The sequence below is a fragment of the Meleagris gallopavo genome, chromosome 8 (genome assembly GCF_000146605.3).
Source record: "Meleagris gallopavo isolate NT-WF06-2002-E0010 breed Aviagen turkey brand Nicholas breeding stock chromosome 8, Turkey_5.1, whole genome shotgun sequence".
In the NCBI taxonomy this organism is placed as follows: domain Eukaryota; kingdom Metazoa; phylum Chordata; class Aves; order Galliformes; family Phasianidae; genus Meleagris; species Meleagris gallopavo.
The window spans coordinates 11365354-11387223 of record NC_015018.2 but is presented as its reverse complement, the minus strand read 5'-3'; the positions used below and the strand labels follow the sequence as shown (position 1 = coordinate 11387223).

The window sequence follows — 21870 nt, the reverse complement described above, 5'->3', positions numbered from 1 at the left end:
AAAAACAGAACAATAGTTTTCCTTGATAGGGAAAACAGAATCCTCTCAAGCGCTTGCTGTTTTAGTTACTCTCCAAAGGATATTGAGTTTAACAGAGCATTTGCCCATAGGGTATTTTTAATGAGCTGCTCAGAAGATTTCTGTTCAATTGATGTTTAATACAATAGCAATTTACCTTCGTAAATTAAAACTGTTTAATACAGACTGAAGTTGAATTCAATTAGTGATTCACTCAGCTTTACCATTTCCTTCTGGTTAAAAATGAAGTGGGCTACATTTACTAGAAGCTCAGCTTTACTTAATATCCATTTGTAAACACATAACACAGTGAAAAGCACAGCAACAACAACAGAGCAGCAAAGTCCCAAGCTACAGCAAGTGAGAATTCACTCAAGCACAACAACTATAGGTACAAAAAACAAACAAAAACAAACAAAATCCCAACAACAACAGAAAAGAAACTGCTTACCTTCAGAAGGCTACAGATTCCACAGGGACCTCCAACAAGAGATGCCCTTCCTTCCCCTGCCAACCCTTAAATGAGGGCTGGGAAGGGGTGGATCCTGGCTCCACCACTCCCAGTCATTCAGCTGCACTGCACGCACCTGAGCTGCCATGGGTTGGCTCTGCCTTCCCACCAGGTGCTCAATCATTGTCTTAAGCCCTGAATTAGCCTTTCCTCTGCTCTATTAAATTCCTATTTTAAACAAAAATACGGTATAACAACTATTTAATGCTTGACTTCCTGTTGTATCCAGTTTAACCTTTCTTAAAATATAAGTCTTTATGTTCTTAAACCACAGTATCGCAAATGGAAAATAAGTGCAGTTTTAGTAGCCAGTATGCTGACCTGAAATTACTTTTATATACTGTTTTATCTAATAATGTAACGCTTGCAACATTGTACTTTTGCACTCACATGGGTTTTGCACTCTTTTCCTCCACATCACTGACGTGTTTAATCAACCTCAAATAACATCTTATTGCTTTATATCCTATTTCCTATGACATTATAAAACTCAAAGCTGGTAGGGCTTTGTGCTGTTTTTGTGAATACCCTAGCAAGAAAGAGGAGAAGAATTTAGCCTCGCTAATGAGAGCTCCACAGAAAACTGGAAGGGACATTACAAAGAATTTTCTTGCTATACACTGCAGGTGTAACTGAACAAGGGGAACAAAAAAATTCAAATAAAGAAAGAACATTTGTACTGAAAGTGACCGATAGGTTGAGGAGGATGAGATTTGGGTGGGAAGCCAATGGAGTCTTTAGTAAGGGTTAAACTCAGGAAATGAAATCACTGAATAGAGTAAGACAAGCATAAAAACTGAAGAAAAGTGCTTCAGTGCACAAATGCACAGACGTGAATTCAGCAAGCTTAAATATAAAAGGAAGAAACGTGGGATGCCGGAGGCGTAGCTAAAGGAAAATACTGTTGTCTCCAGAAAGCGATGCTTGCTTTTTTTGAGTATCAAATGTGCAACAGAGTAGACTCCTTTAGGAAAAGATGAGAGCCAAAGAGAGCAGAATTAAAGGGAGGGCTGAGCACAAGGTGTATAAGAGTATGATAAAGTGAAAGAGAATGTACGAGAAACTGCAGTACCTGCAACTACCAGGAGTGACAAGGGAGTCGTGAGAGACAGGAAGCTCGTACCAGACTTTGCATGTATGTTATTGGCACTCACAATCAAAGCTTCAGCATCAGAATAGATAAAGGTGATGTACAGAGGACTGCTATGGCCATAGTAATTGCTATAAAAAGGACTGCCAGCAAGTAAAACTAACAGCACTTCCTGAACTGAAGAACGAACAACATATTTTAGTGTTCAAGAAATCTCTTCAGGCAGAACTTTGCCCCGAGGAGAGCAGTACTATATCGTCCTTACTGAGAAAACTGGAATAATTTCTCTACCCCTGCTCTCTAAAAGAGGCTCCGTTCCTCTTCTACATCCTGAGGATTTTTATCATCTTCTATTGCTTACATGTATTCAAAAAAGCAAAAAACCAAAAATCATCCAACGACCATAACCTGGTAGATTCCTTTCTCAGTGGAAAAGACTGAATATGAGATACTGAAAGATCTCTCCCAAAGATTTTGCTTCGCTGTTTTTTAACGGAAAACACAGAATGAGAGGCAAAGAAGAAAGACAAGGAAGATGACTGGCAAAACAGAAACTTTGAGTGCCAAAAGAGAGATGACTCTTTTCTATTTGCCCAGCCATTATCAGGTTTCAAGTTACTAGAAACACCTCAAAAAAGGTGTCGCATCGTAGCCCCAAGATAAGATGAAGCTGTCCTCGGTGGAAGTGGCTGCGTGACTCGGACAGGCAGACCGTGAATTCCAATCATCAGTTGGAGTAACAGAAGGGTAATCCCATTCCTTTGAGATTGGAAGGGACGTGTAACAATGGAGTCCAGTTCCCGGTATAGAATAGCCCTTTGCAATGCTTCTCTAGAAGTTTTCGTGGGGTACGTTATTTATTCAAAAAACATTTATGCAAAAAGCATAGCATGCATTTAGTTGTATTAGCTCTAGCTCCCGATGGCCTCGATGACTGTATCGTAACCGTTGAGTCATGGCCTCAACCACTGACTGAACATCTGGGGAAAGGACTGGGGTTGCCCTGGGAGCACAGGTGAAGGTAATCCAGCTTGTGACTGAATGGGGTGGAGCCTGGCTGCACCCTTCTTAGACCTCATTTAAGGGCTGACTGCCAGCAGGGAAGGATCTCTTTCTGAAGATTCCTCCTTGGTGAAGATTTTTCCTGTAATCCTAGGTTTTTCTGTTATGGGTGAGCAATTTTTTTCCCTTTTTTATTTCATCTCTTTATTGTGATGGCTCTGCCATTATTGCTTCTTTGTTATAAGGCTTTTTCTGTTATATGGGTCTGTCTGTTTGCCACAATGATGCAAAATGTCTGGTGGTAAAGCGGAACATGAGCTTTCTCCCCGATTACTTTTATGAAGCTGGATGCTATTTCTAGTCCCAGTTCTACTTCAGAATTATTTTTTTTCTCCTTTCCCACTTCGTTTCCGTCATAGGACTAGATGACCTAGGCTATCTGTGAGCTGAGAGCAGGACATGACTAGGCACTGATGCCTTAGAAAGAGGCTGTGTTCTGAAATGATACTATGCTGAGGTGAAACCTACAAGCTACTGCTAATAGAAATGGCTGATTTCTGTCTAAAGAGGTAAGTCCTGAGAACAGGGTGAGTGCAACAGCAGGTGACCTGCTGGAACCTGTAGGGTACCTTTTTCAACTTGCTCGCATCTCTAGCTGCTGAAAATCCAGGTTTTCTGGCTGTTGGTGGTGAGATCAGGTCTCAAGGCTTGCCTTGACCCACAGCATGGTTTCTAAGCATATTGCCATACGGCATCTTTTAGTCAGGAGCCCTCTGGCATTAGGCTGAGATCTCTGAGAGTTTACAGCTTCTGTCTACAGTTCTGCTGGAGGGTTCTGAGGCACGTTTCCAGCTGAAGGGAAATTTTCAGTGCTGCTGATATTAAGGAGAAAAAAAAAAAAAGTATTTGACCAAACCTGGAAATACCCAGTGCCGTGGATGGGGCCCTGGGCAGCCTTAATTTCTGGAGGGTAGTCAACCCACAGCAAGATTTGGGGCTAGGTTGGCTTTGAGGTCCCTTCCGATCTAAGCCATTCTGTGGTTCTCTGATATACGAAACATAACTTTGCGTTGCTTGTATCACTGTTCTTTTCCCATCTGATGAAAATGCTTCTGATTGCTGGGTATTCTTTTACAAGGGAGAGCTGCACATCGTTCTGCTGTCAGAGACTGAAGAGCAGTAGTGGGAGCTGCCTGCTGAAAGCCTAACCGTCTGAGAAATGTTAGCGTTGTGATCTGCTCGTTCAGAGTTCCTAGATGAAGAACCTGTTTGGAAAGCTGTGTATAAACAGTGGGTACGTGTATGGTTTTTTTGGTGTTTGGTAACAGAGTACTGATTCTGGGCTACCTGGGAATCTCTGTATTCAGTTGTTTTTCTGTTAGCTGTGGTAAAGCTGGTACTCTTTCAGCAAGAAGCTTTCCTGGGGCATTGCGCATAGTGGGGAGCGCTGCCTTATAAGCTGTCGCAATACTTGCGGACTCTGATTCCCTGCTGGGAGGCCACACCTACCCAAGGCAGGAGTTAACTTTCTTCCTGTCCTTCAATACGCTACTGAAAACGGCAACAGTAATTAAAAAGGAGCGTTTGAGGCTTGCAATGCACTTAAGGCAGTGTTGCAATTTGGTGACACGGCTATCCTGAGAGTACCCAGGCCTCTTAACACCGAGTGCACAGCAGGCGTTGTGGCAGTGCTGAAGCAGCACCCGTCGTTGGTGGCTGCAGCAGTCGAGGCCTTCTACCTGCGGGATCCCGCTGATCTGAGGCCACGTTGCTTTTTTCACATCCTTCCTTCAGATGAGCATGTGATGACCATAATTAAGTGACAAGTTGCAGTAGAGGAATCGCTTACTAAGTTCTGTGGGAAATTACTTAACGCCTTACACTTTTTTTAAATATATATCTTATTGGCATAAGTACTGTTTTGCATTTTTAATGTATTACGTTGAATGAAGTTCACGTTTATTTAGAGATGATGGGAACCGGAATATTTTTTGTGAAGTGTGAAAAGTGACTCATTTTAGGCAAACATATGTATCTGAAATACTACCTCAAATAAGGTCAGTAATGTTGGTGATTTTAAAACCAAGTTTGGACAGAACTGCTGGAAAGTTGATGCCCATACAGAGCACGGTTACACTGCAGTGTGTGTTTTTTCTCTTGCTTTGGCCTTTTCAGGTTACATTCACGAAGTGTTTGTACGCACAGCTTGTGCAGCAGAAGTTTGCCCCAGGCAGGAGCAACGGATACAGGCTGCTCCTTTTGTCCCACCTTCAGTACAAAGCCCATGAGTTGGGCGTGAAGCTGGTGATTACTTTCTATTGATTTTTTTTTGTACTTAGTTTAGTTTGGGGTTTGGTCTGAGACGTGACTCTTTGCTTGTAGATGGCCTGCTTTTACAGAGTAGCTGAGCAAGTTGTCAGTTCTGATTTTTCTGCAAATGCAGTATTGTGGGGAGCTACTTACAGAATAGAGTACTCCTGTGCTTCCACCTCTCGAAACCATTCCAGTCAGGGTTGGAGTTTCAAGGTTGGTACAGCAAATGGCTGTGTCCTGCCCATCAAATTTGGCATGAAGCATGTAGAACTTGCTACAGTGTGTCTTCGCAGCACAGAGTAAATGTAGGCGACATCTGAGATAGGAACAGCATGGGACTTGTTTGCTGGAAGTGCAGAAGGCCCAGTGTGCTCTTGGTCTCTGCTCCAAGTAGAAACACAGCCGCATCTGAGAGCAAGTTTTCTTTTCTGAAATTGCCTGCCCTGAAGCTTGTGTCTCGGTGCAGCATGCTTGTATAGGCTACGTGGCTTAGCAGTTCATCACAGAATACTAATACAGTTACAGTATTAGTGCTTACATGACCAGCAGTTGGCGAGCTATAGGTCTCTCCTGTGACGTGCTTTTCAGTTACTTTCTCTGTAGACAGACTTTGTATGTCAGGTTGTGGTGTCTTTGGAATTGGAATCAGACAAAATATTTGGAAGTTGGAATCTCTCTTCCTGCAGCGGTAATAAACCATTTTGGTCTTGCAATCGGCTTTGGTCTCTCTTTCCCGTATGGCAGAACTGGATGCTCAGTGATAGGGAATTCTTGATGTAGCCATTTAGAGCTGTGCTTAAATTTCTCACGTATTGAGAGTATCTTGTTGCATCTCTTGTACAGGCTTGTGGCTTTGAAATTTCGTGCTCTAAATGCAGTAAAGCATATCCTGATCGTTGAAGAGAAACGCATTCAGAGGTCCCCTGTGGGAGGGAGACTTCAGTAGCCTGAAGGGAAAAGACTATTTTAAGGTGAAGTATTGTCTGCATGTGTTTTGTACGCATTCCAGGAAAAAAAAACAAAGCATCATTTAGCTCTTGAACTTGTATAAGTATTTCTAGCAGGACACAAAATCTAATGCTTCCACCTATGGGAAAAAATCCATGAATATGTTCAAAGGAGGTGCGTGTGGTTTATTCGCCTTCAGAATTCATCTATTTACTTTGGATTTTAGAGAGGAAAAAGTGGGAAGAAAAGGTTTTGATTATTTGAGGTTTGCAGATGGTAAAACTGGGAAATTCCATTGGAATGGTTAGGTTAATATCTTCCAGTTATTGGAAGAAGGGAGCTTTCTTATAGCATCACAATACCGCTTCAGAGAGTAATTCCCAAGCATCACGCGACTTATTCACGATATGTATACAGCTGTGACTTCAGTCTCCACAGCCCTGATGTGGGAATTACCATATTCACTTAGGTTGTTTTTAATGTAGACTATATGATACTGCAGCAGAATATCTTTATATCTGACTGAAAGCACTTCAGGCCCATTTCCTGTATTGTTCTCCAAGTACGAATGGCGAAGCGCTATATAACTTCATTTTTCTCAGCAAGAAATGTCAGTTTGAATAGCAGTCATTATGAAATATGCTGTGAAAGACAAGCGGAGGAAGAATTGCTTACATTCCTGCTTGTGTGTTGAATAGGGAGAAATGGAAGGCTATGTGAAGTACTTGTTTGTTGCGTATGGTAGAACGTTACTTCCAACAATCCGTTAATGTCAGAAAGGTAAGAGCTACATGTAATCAGTGAATACATAATAGCTGCAAGTACTTCAACTAAGTTTGTTTGTTTTACTTAAGACTTTCTCAAAAAAAGCTAGAACCCTTTCTGCTTTGTGTGCTTAATATAGATGCTGTGCCTTCTGCATATGAGTATTAATTCCTCTACTACGCTATCTGTAAAAGTTAAGGCTTTACTAAGTATTTAGCTTGGTTCTCTAAAGTATAGAGATATTCTAAGTGAGTTAAGAGGTGTCTGAAAGGTATTACTTATTTGGTTGATTGGCTGCGGAAATTGTTTAAGCTTCACTGAGTAGCGATCCCAGTGAATAATGAGTAGTAATGTCTCCTCTACTTGGAGCTGGCTCTGACTATCTCCAGAAGATCCAATCCAAAAAAAAAAAAGCCATTACAAAAAATATCTGAGCATTCGCCAGTTCAAAATACCTTGACTGCTAGTTGCTTGAAGTTCCAGCGTGCGCCGTTTGGAATCTGTTAATCTGAATGTTTACCAAGACAAAATAAGCATTGAAAGCAAAGGAAGCGGGAGAGAAATATGCTTTGGAGACACCAACAAGGAATGTCACTAATTTACCCTCTTATTTTGGTTAATACTGTGTAGCGTTCTGGTAGTTCCCCACAATTTACTTGTCTCGTTACTTATTTGCATAGAAGGAATAATGTGGAATTGCAGTGAAAATGTGTGTGGGGTGTCAGGTAGTGTTGGCATGGTAATGCAAACAAAAATCCACTTCAGGAAAGTGAAGACTCTTAACTCTGAAGTGAGTCCCAGCGATGAAATCTTGACACTGCTATGGCCAACGTTTGACGTGAAGGAGTTTGAGAGAAGCTTCTTGTCTTCCCCCAGAGGATGGTGAGCAGGATGACGCAATTTTCCCATCACACACAGTTATTTGTGGTGAAAGAGGAGCAACTGTATGGTCTCTTTGCCTACTCCTGTCGTGTCCTGTGGCTGTTAAGAGTTGTTACTCGTGGGCAGTCATTTCTGGTTGACACAACCTATTCCCTTATATAAGACACTAAGTTTGGACTTCTTAATTGGTAAGATGTGCAATCTAGTTTCTAATTTTGATAGCAGTAGGTCAGGAGCACCATGCACATGTACACCAGATCAAGTACTTTGCGTTCACTGTCTGTCAGACGGAAAGTTTTGAGACACATAAAACCAATTCCCTGATAATACAAAGCTTTACTACTTTGTGGTCCATGCTGATGGTGGCAGTAGTCTTGGTTTGTATATGATTTCTGTTAACGAAACTTTCTTAGAACTTACTACAGGCAAGTTGTGTTAAAGCAACTATATCCGGCCATGCATCTGAAGAGGAAGGTGCTGAGTTGACACCAGTTGATGTTGGATACAAACCTAGTAACTAACCTGTTCGAATCTCATAGAGCTCAGGCTGGATTGGCAGGACACTCCTAACACTTTACAGAGTATGGGCACGTATTTACCTGAAATTAGATAGTATTGATTCTAGTAAAGATGTAACAGAATAAGAGGCTGTCTCAATTCAGGAGACGTGGCTGATTGGGAAAAGAGACAGAAGGATTAGCACCATTTAGGAGAAGAGATGAGGTCTGAATTTAAACCATTTTATGTGTGTTAAGTATGGATTTAAAGGCATAAAGTGAATGCTGTCTATGTGCGTACTGTCTTAGGCAAGTAGTATGTTTTCAGAAAACTGCAAAATGATGTTGTGGCTTGAATGAAACTTGTTACAAAACTATTTTTTTAAAGCTGACATTCCAATTTGCTGTATTTCCAAAATATCCTTTACCCATAGCAATGTGCTGTCAATATCTGGAAAACTTTGCTGCATTCACGGGGAGACAGGAATACCATGCAGGAGTGTTCTCTTGCGTGGATTTGGCTGCTGATTCAATGTTTATCACACATTCAACTGTTTTTCTGAAAATGCTGTACTGTAAAAACTTTGGATAATTGTTGTAAGAATGCTTTTTACTAATCAGGAGTATTTGAGTAATCTGATAGAATATGCAAATATTGCTATAATACTGAATTCATTTAAAATAAAAAACAGAAGTACAACTTGATTGCTGGAGCTGCTTTTTTTTTTTTTTTGCCTTTGAAAATATGCATAACTTCTGTACCAAAGTGTTGGAAGTTCTTGGAGTTAAAGCACTTTCACTGTGGAGGCTTGTTTTTTTGGATTCCATTATGACCGATTGGGTGACAGTAGTAGATGAGCTCAGTCTGAACTGTTTGGTTTTGTGGTTTCCAGAAAATATGACCTGGAGGTGCTTTCACATGGAATGAATAATCTACTCTGGATACAAAGACTTCGTTTTAACCAGGTAAATATGGAAGAAAATATATAGCAATTCTTGATCTGTAGAGAGCAAGAAGGCAGATCTGCTGGATTCATTGGACTTTTCCATATCTTTTCTATTTTTCCTTCCATGCAACTAGTCAAATGTCTGAGCAGGCAGAAGAGAAGCTCGGTGGCTGAGCTTCTGTTGCTGGTGAGCTTTTTTGGAACATACTCAGGAACACAATGGCAGGTATCATTACCTAACTGCTGTGCCAACAAAGTTTGCAATAAATTACAAAAACTTTTCTGAAAGTAATACACTGCCATCGGTCCACTGAAATTCAAGAGCCCGTCACAACTTACATCGAATGCTTGCTGACTTTTCAACTACTCCGTACTATGGTGGTTTTCACAAGTTTTTTTTTCTATTTCTTGTTGGTTTGGTTGCTTTTCTACTGTTTGTTGGGTTGGGCCTCTCTGTTTTGTAAATGAGGAATATCTTGTAAGATGTTTGAGTACAAATGAAAAACGTGGAGACTATATGTGAATGAAATGAGTGTGAACAAGGAGTGCAGTGGCTGTGACGTCTCTGTATTTGGCATCTGTTGATGTTGTGTAAGAATGAGGTGCTACAATGATGCTACTGAAGTTTGAGGAGTCTGGATTGCAGAGTGGTGAGGTGCAATGGGGGTTAGACAAACCTATGCTGAAATCCAGAAACTGAGAAACAATTCTTGCATCTAGCAGGTAAGGATAACCAGCAGTTAGTGCTGGAAAACAGACCTTCTTCGACAGTAGAAAGGATTTACGTTTTAATAGGCAGCATAATTAAGGAAGCTAGCTAACATTTTCCATTGAGTTGTTAGATAAACTTAAATATTTTCACAAATGTGCTTGGACTTGAGAGTTTGAGTTGCCCATGGCCTGCATCGTACAGGTCAAAAAATGTCAGGACTCTTCAAAAGCGTTATCTGAAAAACGTAACCTGAGCAAGTTCAGAACAAAGTGGCTCTTTCGGAGGCACTCCAGCTGATCTTGTTTCTTGGGTAATGAGACTTTTATCAACCAGACTGTGTTACTTCTGTCAGGTGGCATTTACTCCAACTCCATCCATTTGTTTAGCAGCTTCCTGGTGGAGCCCTTCAGTACTACAGATCTACTCACTGGAGAATTTGCCATCTAAGAATCAGCACTTGCACGCTGCCTCTTGCACTGCTCTGAAGTAGCGCACGAGGAGTTTCTGCTTTTAATTTTGCAAGAGAATTTTCAGCAAAGGAATCCTGATGGAATTAATTAGGGAAGACAAGTGCAGCATGTTTCCCTTTCAACGGCTTTCTCAATCAAATGGAATTATGAATATTATGAACTAGTACTTTGTTCCAACTAACTATTCACTTTGCTCACTTGAGCATCCAATGTTTGTACATTGTTTTGCTTATCCCAGGACTTCTAACCCTTCCCAGAAATGCAGTTTTCTTGTTCGTGGCATAATCCCCGGAGCCTGGGTTCTGAATGGAGTGGTTGTTGACTGGTATGCTGCAAGCAAGAAGATGATTAACTGATCTTTCCTCTTCAGTATAACAGATGGAAATCACTCCCATGAGATGCTAGAGATCTTGAACTTGTTTAGATTCTCTGGAACACCTGGATAGTTTGGCAGCTGCCACTTTTTTCCCCTGGTCAGCTCTATGGAGTAGGCGGGAACTGAAGAAAGAGAACCTCTAACTAATCGCTGTTAGCAGGGGTTGTGCAGTTAAGCTCAGAAGTCGGCAGCCCACAGGCCTGCAACGTTGTCAGTGTGAGTTCAGCTCCTTTCTGGTCACTGGGGAGGAGGTGCTGTTCAAGAGGAGCAGTGTTTAAGCGTAGCTAGCTCTGTGCAAATGCAGCTTTGGTGGTGTTGCCTGCTACTTGGAGTCTCTGTGCCTGCAAATTGTTATCAGAATCCTTGTTGTATAAGTAAGCAGATGGCAGCCTCCCCTTTTGCCGTGAGGGATTGCCACCCTGCGTAGGACTTTTCTCCTTTTCTTTCCTTGTAAAATAAGAATAACAATTACCTCCAGAACAAGCATTACTTGCAATAGCGGACAAGCAATTTTTACGAATATTTGCACAGCTCCTGCTGCAGCTATTTATGTACCTGCTGCAGCTATTTATGTAACTTGAGAAACTGGAGTTCATTTTCAATAACAGCAGGAGTCAGAGCAGGCCCTTTGTACCACCTCAGGGTCCCGTGGGATGCTGCAGAGGCTGCAGCAACATCTGCTCCTCCCCCTTGGCATTTCTTTCTTGGAACGGAACGCAAGTGCATCTGTTCTGGCGGGTCTGAGATGAAAATGTATCTCTTCCTCCAACTTTATTTTATTCCTCTACAAAAAATACCATTGTGGAGGATTGTTGGAATTCTTGGGGTAAACAAGCAGATACAAAGCTGCTTAAAAAAAAAATCAGTGAACTGCTCAAGAATATGAAGAATCGGGAGCATGAAGGAAGCTTTGGTTGATGGTTGATGTGCGTAGAGTGTGCTCTCAGCCACCGTCAAGATTACTGCCTTGTATGGATGGGTGAGATTTCCTATTATGGATTCCAGGTGCTGATGATAATAAACTCAATAGCAAAACCATAGTTGCCGTTGTGGTTTCAGCTTATCTTTTGTATGTAATCATACAGTAAAATATAGATGAGCTGTTCTGTTGAGGTAAGACAGAAACCATAAACAGGTGTAGGAATACATGCTGGCTGTGCTTCCAGGCTAGGAAACTGTCCTGTGACATGCAGTGTTGTGGATTCAGGTGCCAGGCTGAAATATTTCCCGGACAGGTGTTTTTGTTAGGGTAAAAGGAGGAATGAAAACCAAGGATGGCAGCTGTGCTAATCTAAGTTAGCATAGCCCTGATGTTTTTAACTTGGTGAAGGTTATTAACTGTACCTGCAGTTATAAGGACATTATAGTTATAGGGCTGATGAAGGATTAAATGTTCAATGAAACGATGCCCCTTTGACTGTTAATACTGATGGCTGAGAATTTAAGAGATGACGCAGTTTTATTGCTGCTCTCTGCCGTCGGTCTTTCCTGTCACTTTCTTACGGTTTATTTTTCTGCAGTAGCACTTGCTTTGACGCTCCTAGTTTGGTTGTGAAGTGGGATATGATTTGGCTGTGGAATTCTGCAGGCTGCGTACTGACAACATCCATGTTTAACTATCATATTTCCTGCAGATCGCTGCTGCAAACCTCTTGTGACTGGAGGCGTATGTAGATTCACTCATAAAACCTCTCTAGGTTTTTGTAGCTCAGACAGACCAGTGAGGCTGAATTTGTGTTTGCTCTTTGCTTTTGCTGTGTTCCTGTGACACAAATAACCATCAGCTTCTCTTAGATAAAGCTGCAAAACTGCTCTTGTCCTGGTCTGATGCGCGTTTACTTAGCATCGTGTTGCATGAATGACATCTGGCAGGTGTTTTTACCCTCGCACAGCTGCTTGCCATCTGTTAGTAAGCCAAGGTGAATATGTTCTAAATGGCAGCTGCAGGCTGGGCTGCCGGTTTCATTTCAGCAGTGCTTCCCTGTGAATGCCACAATATAAATAACTGGGGAGGGATGCCAAGAGCACGGGTTAAGGAATTTTTAAAAAGTGGTATCAAATGTGAAGCCCTTTAAAAACCCGTTACACTCTGAATACATACAGAGCTGCAGCTCTTATTGCTGTCCTAAAGTCTGTCAGTGTCAGCCTCAGCCTGGGCAGCCCATCAGCTCGCATCACCCCACAGGGACGTCCTGCCAAGTCAGCTGTGTATCAGCAATGCGGAGGGGACAGTTCTGAAGGAGCTGATGTTGGTTCTTTCAGTTGGAGCCTGCTGCCTGCCTGCCTGACAGAGTAAAAAGCATCACTTGCTAAGTAGTAAGCCAGTATTTCGCAGCAAACAGAGGTCAGTTTTTTCCGATGTCAAATTCTGGTCATGCTGCAGCTGGTTTGATGGATATATACTGTGAAGTAGAAGAACAGTTGCATACTCACAGAGTTCAAGTTGCTGCACAAGTCGCACAGCCGTTCCTTTGCTCCTTCAGGTATATTACCTTTTGCCCCTTTTTCTTCTTAGTTCTCTTTCTAGCGCAGAGAGCAGATCCTGTGCGGATATTCAGAAAGCACTGAGCACACCAAACTGAGTTTGTAATCTGGAAGCAAGCCTGGGTCATGTTATGGAAGTGCATGCAGCGAGGTATGGAGGTTAAGAAGAATGCGGAAGGGGTGTAAGAAGCACAAATATCCTTCGGGCTGGGGTCTAACTCTACAGTGTTCTCATTGCAGGTAAGAGGAAGAAAGGAGTGGAGCTGAAAGTGGAAGTGGCACGTTCCAGAGATGAGAGAGGAAGAGAAAAATGGAGCATTAAAATGATGGGAGAGAAAACGGGAGCAACCGCCACAAAGAGGCCGAGAGGCACATTTCAAAGGAAACTGGAAGCAGGAGAGTTGCAGCTCAGTTGTGCGTGAGTTCATCTAAAGGTCTGGCTGGGCTGGAGGGGAGGCACCAATAATGCTCCAATCTGTACCGACTTTTTGTCCTGTTCCCCCTTCAAGTATCTGTACTGATCGCTTAGCAATCTTGACATTTGAATTCTGGCCAAGTAAGCAGGAAGGACTGAGACTAAAAAAGCAGCAGATCCTTCCGTCTGCCTTCTCTGCTTTTCTTTCCCTAAATCTTTGTCACTCTCCCCGCAAACACGATACCATTTCACCAGTAAAGCAAGACCAGTTCTCTAAGCAAGCTAGACTTCTGGCACAGGGTGAGAGACGCATCTTTCGGTAATATTATATCACCTTTCGGTTTTTTGGGTTCTAATATGCTCATATATAGGCTTTGCTCTTCCACTCTCTACCACCAGGTAGCTCTGTTCTCTCTTACTTAGGATGGAAGTGTCATGTTCTGTATAGCAGCGAAAACGGTGTCTCCAGAAGTAGTTTCAGTTACTTTCGTATATCATCGAAGGAGGAGTATGCTTATCATTTGGGGCAAAAAAAGATTCATATGAAATTGGAAGACATAAAGGTAAGGGAAATGGAAGAAGGGGAGAGCATACAGGCATTGCCTTTCTATTGTTTCTTTGATAGTCAGTCCAGATTGATATACAGGTGAACACTAAAAGACCTCACTCCCTTAACGTTTTTTCTGAAAAAATGATGGGTTCAAATATCCTTCACAACCTCTAGATGTATAAAATGTAGAAAAGAGGGTCATAGCTGCACTGGGCTCATTGTTCTGTTGCTTACTGGGCAACACCGGCAGCAGATGACAAAGTTTTGTGCTTTGGGACAAATAATTTTATTGTACGTTTACTACAAGTTGATGGATCTCAAAGGTGATCCACTGTGCAGGGAGTTGTCTGAGAATGATCAGTTCAGAAATGTGTAGGGTGCTGTATCCAAATGTAGGACTGCCATCAGGTTGCACCTGCTGTACGACAGATTTCAGCTGTGGAAGCTTTCATGTCAAGAGTTAATAATCCTGCTAGAGGTATAGGCTTGATGAAATCATAGCACCTGAGTTGACTGGGAAGTCTGCTGCTTAACCCACTCGTTGATCAATTTGTGAGCAATGGCCTGTTTGGGAGGGAACCAGGGTAAAAACCTTCCATTGTCTTGCTTTGCAGAGTTGGGTTCTCGCTTGAGACCCTCCATGATTTCCTCCAGGCCAAACCAGCGGGCTTCCTCCAGCTCCAGGCTGTTCATACTGATCTGGAAAGAATTAGGGGAGTACCAGTTTCTTAAATCAGCTTTAAATGCAGGCGGCGGCCCCCTCGTTCTTGAGGGGTTCAAAGATCCTGTGCTAGAATCATGCTAGAATCCCTGGAGTGATTAATCTACGCTGGAACTAATTGTTGATGCCAGCACAGGAGAGGACATGACTGCCCACTGGTGTTTCCTTAGGGAAGCCACGAGTCGGTTAGCCCTGTTCCATTGTGGCATTGGTCTGCAAAGTACTAGTGTCTGATCGCAGTAATTAATGTAGCAGAAGCTGCATGCTCTACAGCGGATAATCTTTTGAATATTAGAAGGTAACTGCTCTGCAAAGTTAAGAGGAAAAAAATGTAGAGGCGTTGTGCCCTGGGCTTGTACGTTCAGTGACCTGTGTAAAACTTTGCATGTTACAACAGAAGCAATCCTTATTTTCCAGTCTCTTTTTCACTTGTAGGAAGCTAGCTGAAAAGAGCATTTAGGCAGGAGCTGATGCTATCCAAGCTAAAGTCTTTGGACCAAAAAATATTCTGCTATGTAAGGCTGGCATTGAAATGCCTTGGAGGAACACGAGTCCACTCACCTCTAACTGCTGTCTCCTCACCAATGCATGACAAGCTATCATTAAGCAGCTGCTGGGGAAGGGCCAGTGCTGGGATGCTGAGTACCAGAGCGACTCCACCTCCAGGCCAACCTCTTCTGCCACTTCTCGCCGGGCTGCCTCCTCCACGGCTTCGCCTAGAAGCAACCGTATTTGAGTAAGGGCAGGCTGGCATCAGGGCAGTAAACCATGGCAAGAAAATGTAGGTACACTCATTTCTGAGGTGTTCCAGCCCTGACTGCTCAAGCGTGAGCAGGAGCTCTGGCTGTGCTGACCTGGGAATGCTTATTCACTGTTTATTCACTGAATTGAGCATCTTGCTGCCAGTGCTTGCCTCCCTTAACCAAAACCATCAGAGACACTTTTGGTTTTATCTGAATGCAGCCAGTGGACAGAATGTGGGGCTACCCCTCTTTGTTTCCCTTTCTAAGCCACTTTCCCTCCTGTAATAAGAGGTCTGTAGTTTTGGGGTTTTTTTGAGCCAGATGGTATGAGATATAAGTCAGACTAAGAAGTATCTGGGGGTGCACAAAACAGACCAAGAAGTATCTGGGTGTTCTATTCTGGCAAGCCTTACACCTAAATTTACTATCGGGGACTACAGCGACTGATACACACTCATAACTCACCCATTCTCTTCACATATATACTATTTTGAACCCTGTCTGAATAACGATGCTGATCCAATCCTTGTTTTTGTGGTATCAACCACATGTCATTCATCTTTTGTGAGAAGGCTCTTGGTTGATGTCCCACAGCTCTGCACATCTGAGGGCACCGTGCTGGACGAGAGGCCGCCTTACCTATGTCACAGAAGCCAGACAGAGCAGTGTACATCCCCTGAGGAAACGAGGCCTGTCGTGCGAGGAGGCAGCGGCTGCCGTCAGACACCAAGATGATAACTACTGGAGACATCTAGAAAATGCACCCAAGAGCAAAGGAAGGAGTTCAGACCAAACAAGTAAGTGAAAGTGGGGACTCTTCCTAGCCGGCAGGGGGTCCACACCGTCTGTGTGGCCGAGTAGTGACCCTGTGCTTACTTGTGCTGCCCAGGTGCTTACCTGTGGGTAATAAGTTATTCCACTGGCGTGGCACACGCGCTTGCTGCCAGCTACGTTTTTCTGAGTTGGCTGCCCAGTTTTGCTACAGTACTGGTGGGAATCGTGCCACCGGAGAAGGGCCTGGGCCTACGAAGAAGGAAATACAGGTCTACTGACACCCAGAGCCAGACGATTCAGAGCAGTCTCCCCAAGTGATGCTTTGCTGTTTTCTTCCCAGCGTGCTGCTATGGGCATGAACTCTGATTACATTTGGAAGCCTCTATAATGTAAATGAAATATGGGCACTGTTTTGATGAAGGGAGTCTTCTGTAATTGGTGTTCTATGTTTACTGCTCTAGCATCCAGATTTCATCATTTTATGGGGAAATGGAGGAAGAGTTGTTCCATATTGGGACATAATGGGAGTACTAATGAGAACTGAACTATGCCAAGGAGATGCCAGCCCCATATACCTTTAGGGAAAAATAACCCACGCATCATAAACATTACAGAGCAGGAAAAACAAAACAAACAAAAAAAAACCAATTATTTCTGCTTCTCTGTTTGGACACCTAATTTTCACACGCGAGTCTTTCCTTAGGTCTTCCAAACAGGGCGTCTGAAGAGTAACAATTTGTAAGTGTGCAGCTGTAACAGAGCAGCTCTGACAGAAGATCTGTAAGGCCATTCTTGAAATTCAATTTGCCAAGAGGATAATAGAAAAGCTGTGTGTATTAATTGCCAAGGACAAAGTGGGATTGCTGAAACTGCCACTGCTGCTGAGATCAGTATATTTCGTGCTCGGCATGCAGCAGGTTGATGCTAAATGGCAAATGACTGCAATCATTGTTAAGCCACTTGTCTGCTTCTCTTCCTATTGCAGCTAACTTCTGTGACAGCAAATTTGGGAGAAGAGCTGTAATTTATAGCATCCTTGTACCTAGTTGGCTAAAAACTGACAGTAGATACTTCCACAATACATATGAAGTCATAAAACAATGTGGGAGACAAAAATGTTACGAATAATAACTTATTAAGGTTACAAATCCTGCACTGTACCGAGGCCAGCAAAGAAGAATCCTTCTCATCCACTACAAAGAAAGCCTTTCGTAAGTCAGTGAACGATCCCTTGAGCTCAGCCTCAATGACTGATTTTTCCAAGGCTCCTGCTTAAAAAACAACAAATCTGTGATTTCATGAACTGCAGTTCTTATCCCAACTTTACACCCTTCATTGTTCCGGTATACAATTTCTGGAAGTTCCCATGGAAGTGACATCACTTCAGTGGTACGCATTTCCAAACGTAAAGTGACCTGCAAACAGCCCACCTTTACAAATGCGCCCAGAGGAACCACAGCGCAGCTGAGCTACACTTTGGTGGCTCAATCACTGCGCTCACAGCAGCTCCTGCAGAGGATCGACTGATTCCTCTTGGCAGTAAGTAATCATCCAGCATGGAGAAGGGACGCTGCCTCAGCAGCATCTTCATCTCAGTGCATCAAATGTGATGCCAACACAGATGGAAGAGGAGTCATCCCAACCTAAATCCAGGGCAAAGTGTGGTACGTGCTCATCTGAACAACCGATCAGCACCGACTTCTCTATCCACTGTTCAGTCTCTTTGAATTTCTCCAGGATCCTTTTCATTTCTAAAGAGCAGGAGAAAGGGGAAGGAAAAGCCATAAGACAAGTTAATTTATACGACTATGAAGCTCTTTATGCATTGCCAAGGCTTGAGCAATCTGGGCTCGAGGCAGGGTGTTCATGTAAGAGCACGAGACGAGAAGCGTAGCTTCCTTCCTAGATGTTGGATCTTTAGACCACGTCAAGCTACAGATGCGAAAGTTTTTATGCTTGAGGAACAGCTGTCCGTTCCAATTCTCTCTTATACCAGCTGATACCTTTCTCTCGGTACTTCTCCCTGCTTTAGTGGCAAAATTTGTTGTCTCTTATTCTACCAGCACTTCAGAAGTTATGGTCCCAAATATTCAAAATCTATAATCTCAAAGCAGCTCAGGTATATTTTGATACCATGTGTATGCGAGGAGCATGGGCTCACGTCAATGTGCTAAGGTTTTAACTCCAAATATTCTTTTTTGATAACAAACAGCATGCTGTATATAACAGGATGTTCTATGTGTGTCTTGATTGATTTTTAACCCATGTAAGGTGTTGCTTATTGCAAATGACCCTGTATCATTTGAGCCGCGTGACCTGGGTGACGCCCTGTCTGGACACCTGCTTACCTGCTGCACTGAGCTGTGGTGTCAAATATTTCTTCCCGACTTTCTGCAGGAAGGGTGAGAGATTGTGAAAGATGTAAAAAGTTCCTGAGGTCTGGGCTTGTCTACACAAGCTGTCATCTTCCTTTAGCTTATTCAAGTACCTTCAGTAAGAAAGGAGTTGGAATGATGAATTTGAGATCATGTCAATGTTACATGTGCTATGCTTATTTGGACACATCTATTTCAGACAGCAGACCCAAGACGTAACCCAAGTCTCTCAATCCAAGAGGGCTCTTTTAAAGACATGATTGTTTGTGCGCTCCTTCCAGACTGTCTGAAGTAGTATTCAAATTAAGTGAGTAGCGTCACTTCAAGTCTGCCTGAATTATTTTTTTTGAGTTCTTTAGTGAGCACAGGCATTCGCTTAAAGAGTTTCAGCCTAAGGCAACTCGCTCTTCTCCATAGTGAAGGGAGTGTGGAAATTTTGACCACTCCCACTTACAAAGCACACGCAGGACTCCTGAGTCTCTGCTGAACTGCTACAAAATGAAAGCTGGCATTACATTTTGGGTAGGGCTGCTTGTGACAGTGAATACTAGAGTGCCAAATCCTGGTCTCAGTGCAAACGAGAATTAGATGAGAACTTACCTCATTTTTCTAACGTAGGTGGAATGTGACCTGCAGAAGAGAGCAGATCTTCTATATGCTGCTAGATAAATCGCAGCCATAATCACCATCAATGGGAAGTTGTTTCTGTGTGAAAAGAGAAGCACAGAACATAACACTGTGGCCTTGAAAACGTAAATTTGATTTAAAAGGTGCAATAACCCAATGCATGTGTTTACAGAACGCACAGAATGCTGGCATTTGCTTTCTAAATTGAGTGTGCACAGAAGATCTTAAAGTGCTACAAGATGAGGTTAAATATTTCTCTAAACTCCTGTACCAGTGGGATAAAGAGCAGTGAGAGTGGCTGTTTTCTTGTTTGTTTCCTACGCAGTTGTAATGGCCTTCATCCAACTGAACATCCTATTGCAGCAAGCAGCAGATCTGTGGGAAAGGCACTGATGCCAGAAGGGAATGAAAGACAAAATATCGGTGGTGGAAGAGAATTCCCAGAGCTCAACGAGAGGCAGCAGTTGCAGCTGAACTGGATCATCTCCAGCTGAGAATGGCTTTTGTGCCAAAGGATCCTACCACGTTGTCAGCTCAGGCAATCACAGACTGCCGCCTGAACTCAGCTCCAGAAAACAGTCATCTCAGGCATTCATCTGAAACAAAAATGAGCTGTGATTCATAGTCCTCAGCAATTATGTCGAGTATTTCACTTTCCAACCACAGATCTCAAAGCTCTCTAAGAAGGAAGTTGCATTTCCTTAATCCTGCAGGCTGGGACGTGTAAGCTGCGCCAAGGAAGAGGCGGCGAGTCCTTCCTCTGAGGAAGGTTGGCTCCTGAGCTGGGTGGTGCCTGAGCAGAGGCTCCTCTCCTTGCAGGCAGGCAGTCTCTGCTCAGTGCTGTGGAGGTGTCGCGGTGGCTCCCGACATCTCTGCCCACCCTGCAGGAGGTGGATCGAGACCAGCCACTTCGCAAACGCTTTGCCCACTTACTGTGCTCGGAGCAGAAGGCGTGCTGTCTGCAGCAGCAGGAAACAGCTCCGAAAGGCCGCTGTTGACCTCAGCTGGAAGCACGGCTCCTCCAGCAAGCAGAGCAAACAGCAGCTGTCTGACCACACTGAGTCGCTCTTCCCCCAGCAGGAGCTCTGGGAAATGTAGTTTGGGTACCCTCGGCTCAGTTGGGTGGCTGACAGGATCTGCTCCGGCTTTCCGTCACCTCCTGCAGCTGTGGGGCTGCTCTCCCTGCATGCTTCATTCTGCCAGAATTCCACATACTGTAATTGCCAAGCAGAAGCTATTATGGGAACAATGCTGCTGCAATACGTTGAGCTATTCTGAAAATATTAGTTCCCTTTGTTTAGTTTCTTTTTTTCTTTGCAAGTTTCTGTTTTCTGTGTCAGCAGCGTAAGGGCATTGTCTGAAGTTAAGGATCATGTGTTCCCAAAGAGGAAAATATGCCAACAGCTGCACACATCTGAAGAATGGAGTTGCTGAGTGTTCTAACACCCAGACCTGCAGCTGAGTTTGCAGTGGCCCCGATTAGAAAATGCTCTTTGCCAGGAGAGTTAACAGAACAACAATACGTACTTTTCATGCCTTCGTAACTGAATACGTTTCTCTGGTACTGAAAACGTTACCCTGGGCTGGAACCCATCTGCCTATATTGAGGAGAAAGGGAATTTTATCAACATGTAAATGTTTTCAGCGCCTTTAGCTGTTTGGTGTGATTTCCTAATTGAGAAGTTGTCGTGTAACTCAAGAGCTTGCTTGTAAGACAAAGTAAGTAGAGTAGGCAGGAAAATAATAAGTAGAATATGCAGGGAAATACCACTCCAGTTATTGGCATTGCTTATGAGTTTAGGTGTAATTATGTTATTTGTGAGACTGCTCTGCTTCGGGAAACACGGTCTTATTAACCTACAATGCTAATTGGATTAATGGACAAAACATCTTCCCTTAATAAGATAGAGCACTGCAGTGTAATCTCCAGTGTAAACCCACCCAGCAGTTAAAACAAGCCAGTAGATCTGCTGAGCCAAAACCAGTTGTGGTAGTAATCTTACTAGTTCTTGCTCTTCTGTCTTGCCAGCTGCTCCCAATAAGAGGACACAAGCCCTGGGACTGCTGTCAGCTCACTAGTGCAAAGCAGATGCATTAAGCTAGCAAGCTCACACTGAAAACGTGCGGTCACACACCACAAGGAACCTCTTGCTAAAAAATGCTTCTTTCCTTGGAAAAGGCTGGGGTAAGACAAACCACTTCTTTAAACATAAAGTTAATGAGTAGTCTTTCCCTCTGTCATTATGCTGTAGATACAAACTAACCTATAACTGATGAGGCCGCCCAGGGAGGCAGGTGGTACCCCGGCCCTGCACACACCCAAGGTCAGGCTGGATGTGGTCCCGGTGGAGCAGTGGCTGACCCTGTTCCCTGCAGGGGAGCTGGACCAGATGGCCTTTAAGGGACTGTTCCAACTGTAAGGATTCGATAAAGGCTTGGTTTCATTTTATTACAGCTTCTTCTTGTCAGCAGCCTCACCTTTGGCATTGGCATTACTAGTTAATAAACAGCTGGGTCATGTCCGCCTGAGAAAATCCCGTTAAAAATTAAGAAGTTGAAAGTTAGGAAGCTCAAGCGGCGTTCTGTTTTCAGGAGTAAGTTTGCCACATCTCCAGAAGCTGCTGCTCTACCTCTGCCCACGTGTCCCGGC

The 21870-nt window shown here is 43.4% G+C and overlaps 1 protein-coding gene and 1 long non-coding RNA gene across 7 annotated transcripts in view; one reads left to right on the top strand and one right to left on the bottom strand.

The window, feature by feature from the left end:
- Positions 1-21864, bottom strand: part of NUDT13 (nudix hydrolase 13) — a 22392-nt gene extending 528 nt beyond the window's left edge. Inside the window, exons 1-9 of one of the 4 annotated variants that reach the window (XM_019617555.2) lie at positions 21485-21864; positions 19194-19298; positions 18567-18706; positions 17862-17969; positions 17380-17489; positions 16342-16467; positions 16084-16195; positions 15263-15417; positions 8839-14679 (exon numbers count right to left, since the gene is read on the bottom strand). In XM_019617555.2, coding sequence (XP_019473100.1) covers positions 14476-14679; positions 15263-15417; positions 16084-16195; positions 16342-16467; positions 17380-17489; positions 17862-17969; positions 18567-18706; positions 19194-19282 — 1044 coding nt within the window. In that variant the 5' untranslated portion in view covers positions 19283-19298; positions 21485-21864 and the 3' untranslated portion in view covers positions 8839-14475. Of the gene's footprint in view, positions 1-8838; positions 14680-15262; positions 15418-16083; positions 16196-16341; positions 16468-17379; positions 17490-17861; positions 17970-18566; positions 18707-19193; positions 19299-20153; positions 21465-21484 lie in introns of those variants that run through there. The other 3 variants (XM_019617554.2, XM_010714327.3, XM_019617558.2) reach the window with 3 other exon arrangements.
- Positions 1940-15254, top strand: LOC104911938. Of its 3 annotated transcripts, none has more exons than XR_004160482.1 (9): positions 1940-2790; positions 3041-3190; positions 3760-3915; positions 5778-5905; positions 6581-6662; positions 8920-8992; positions 13256-13429; positions 13854-13993; positions 15137-15254. It is a non-coding gene; the product is annotated as an uncharacterized LOC104911938 (long non-coding RNA). The 3 variants fall into 3 exon arrangements; XR_004160480.1 differs by having other exon boundaries at positions 13256-13433; XR_004160481.1 differs by lacking the exons at positions 5778-5905; positions 6581-6662 and having other exon boundaries at positions 13256-13433.
- Positions 21865-21870: the final 6 nt, after the last annotated feature.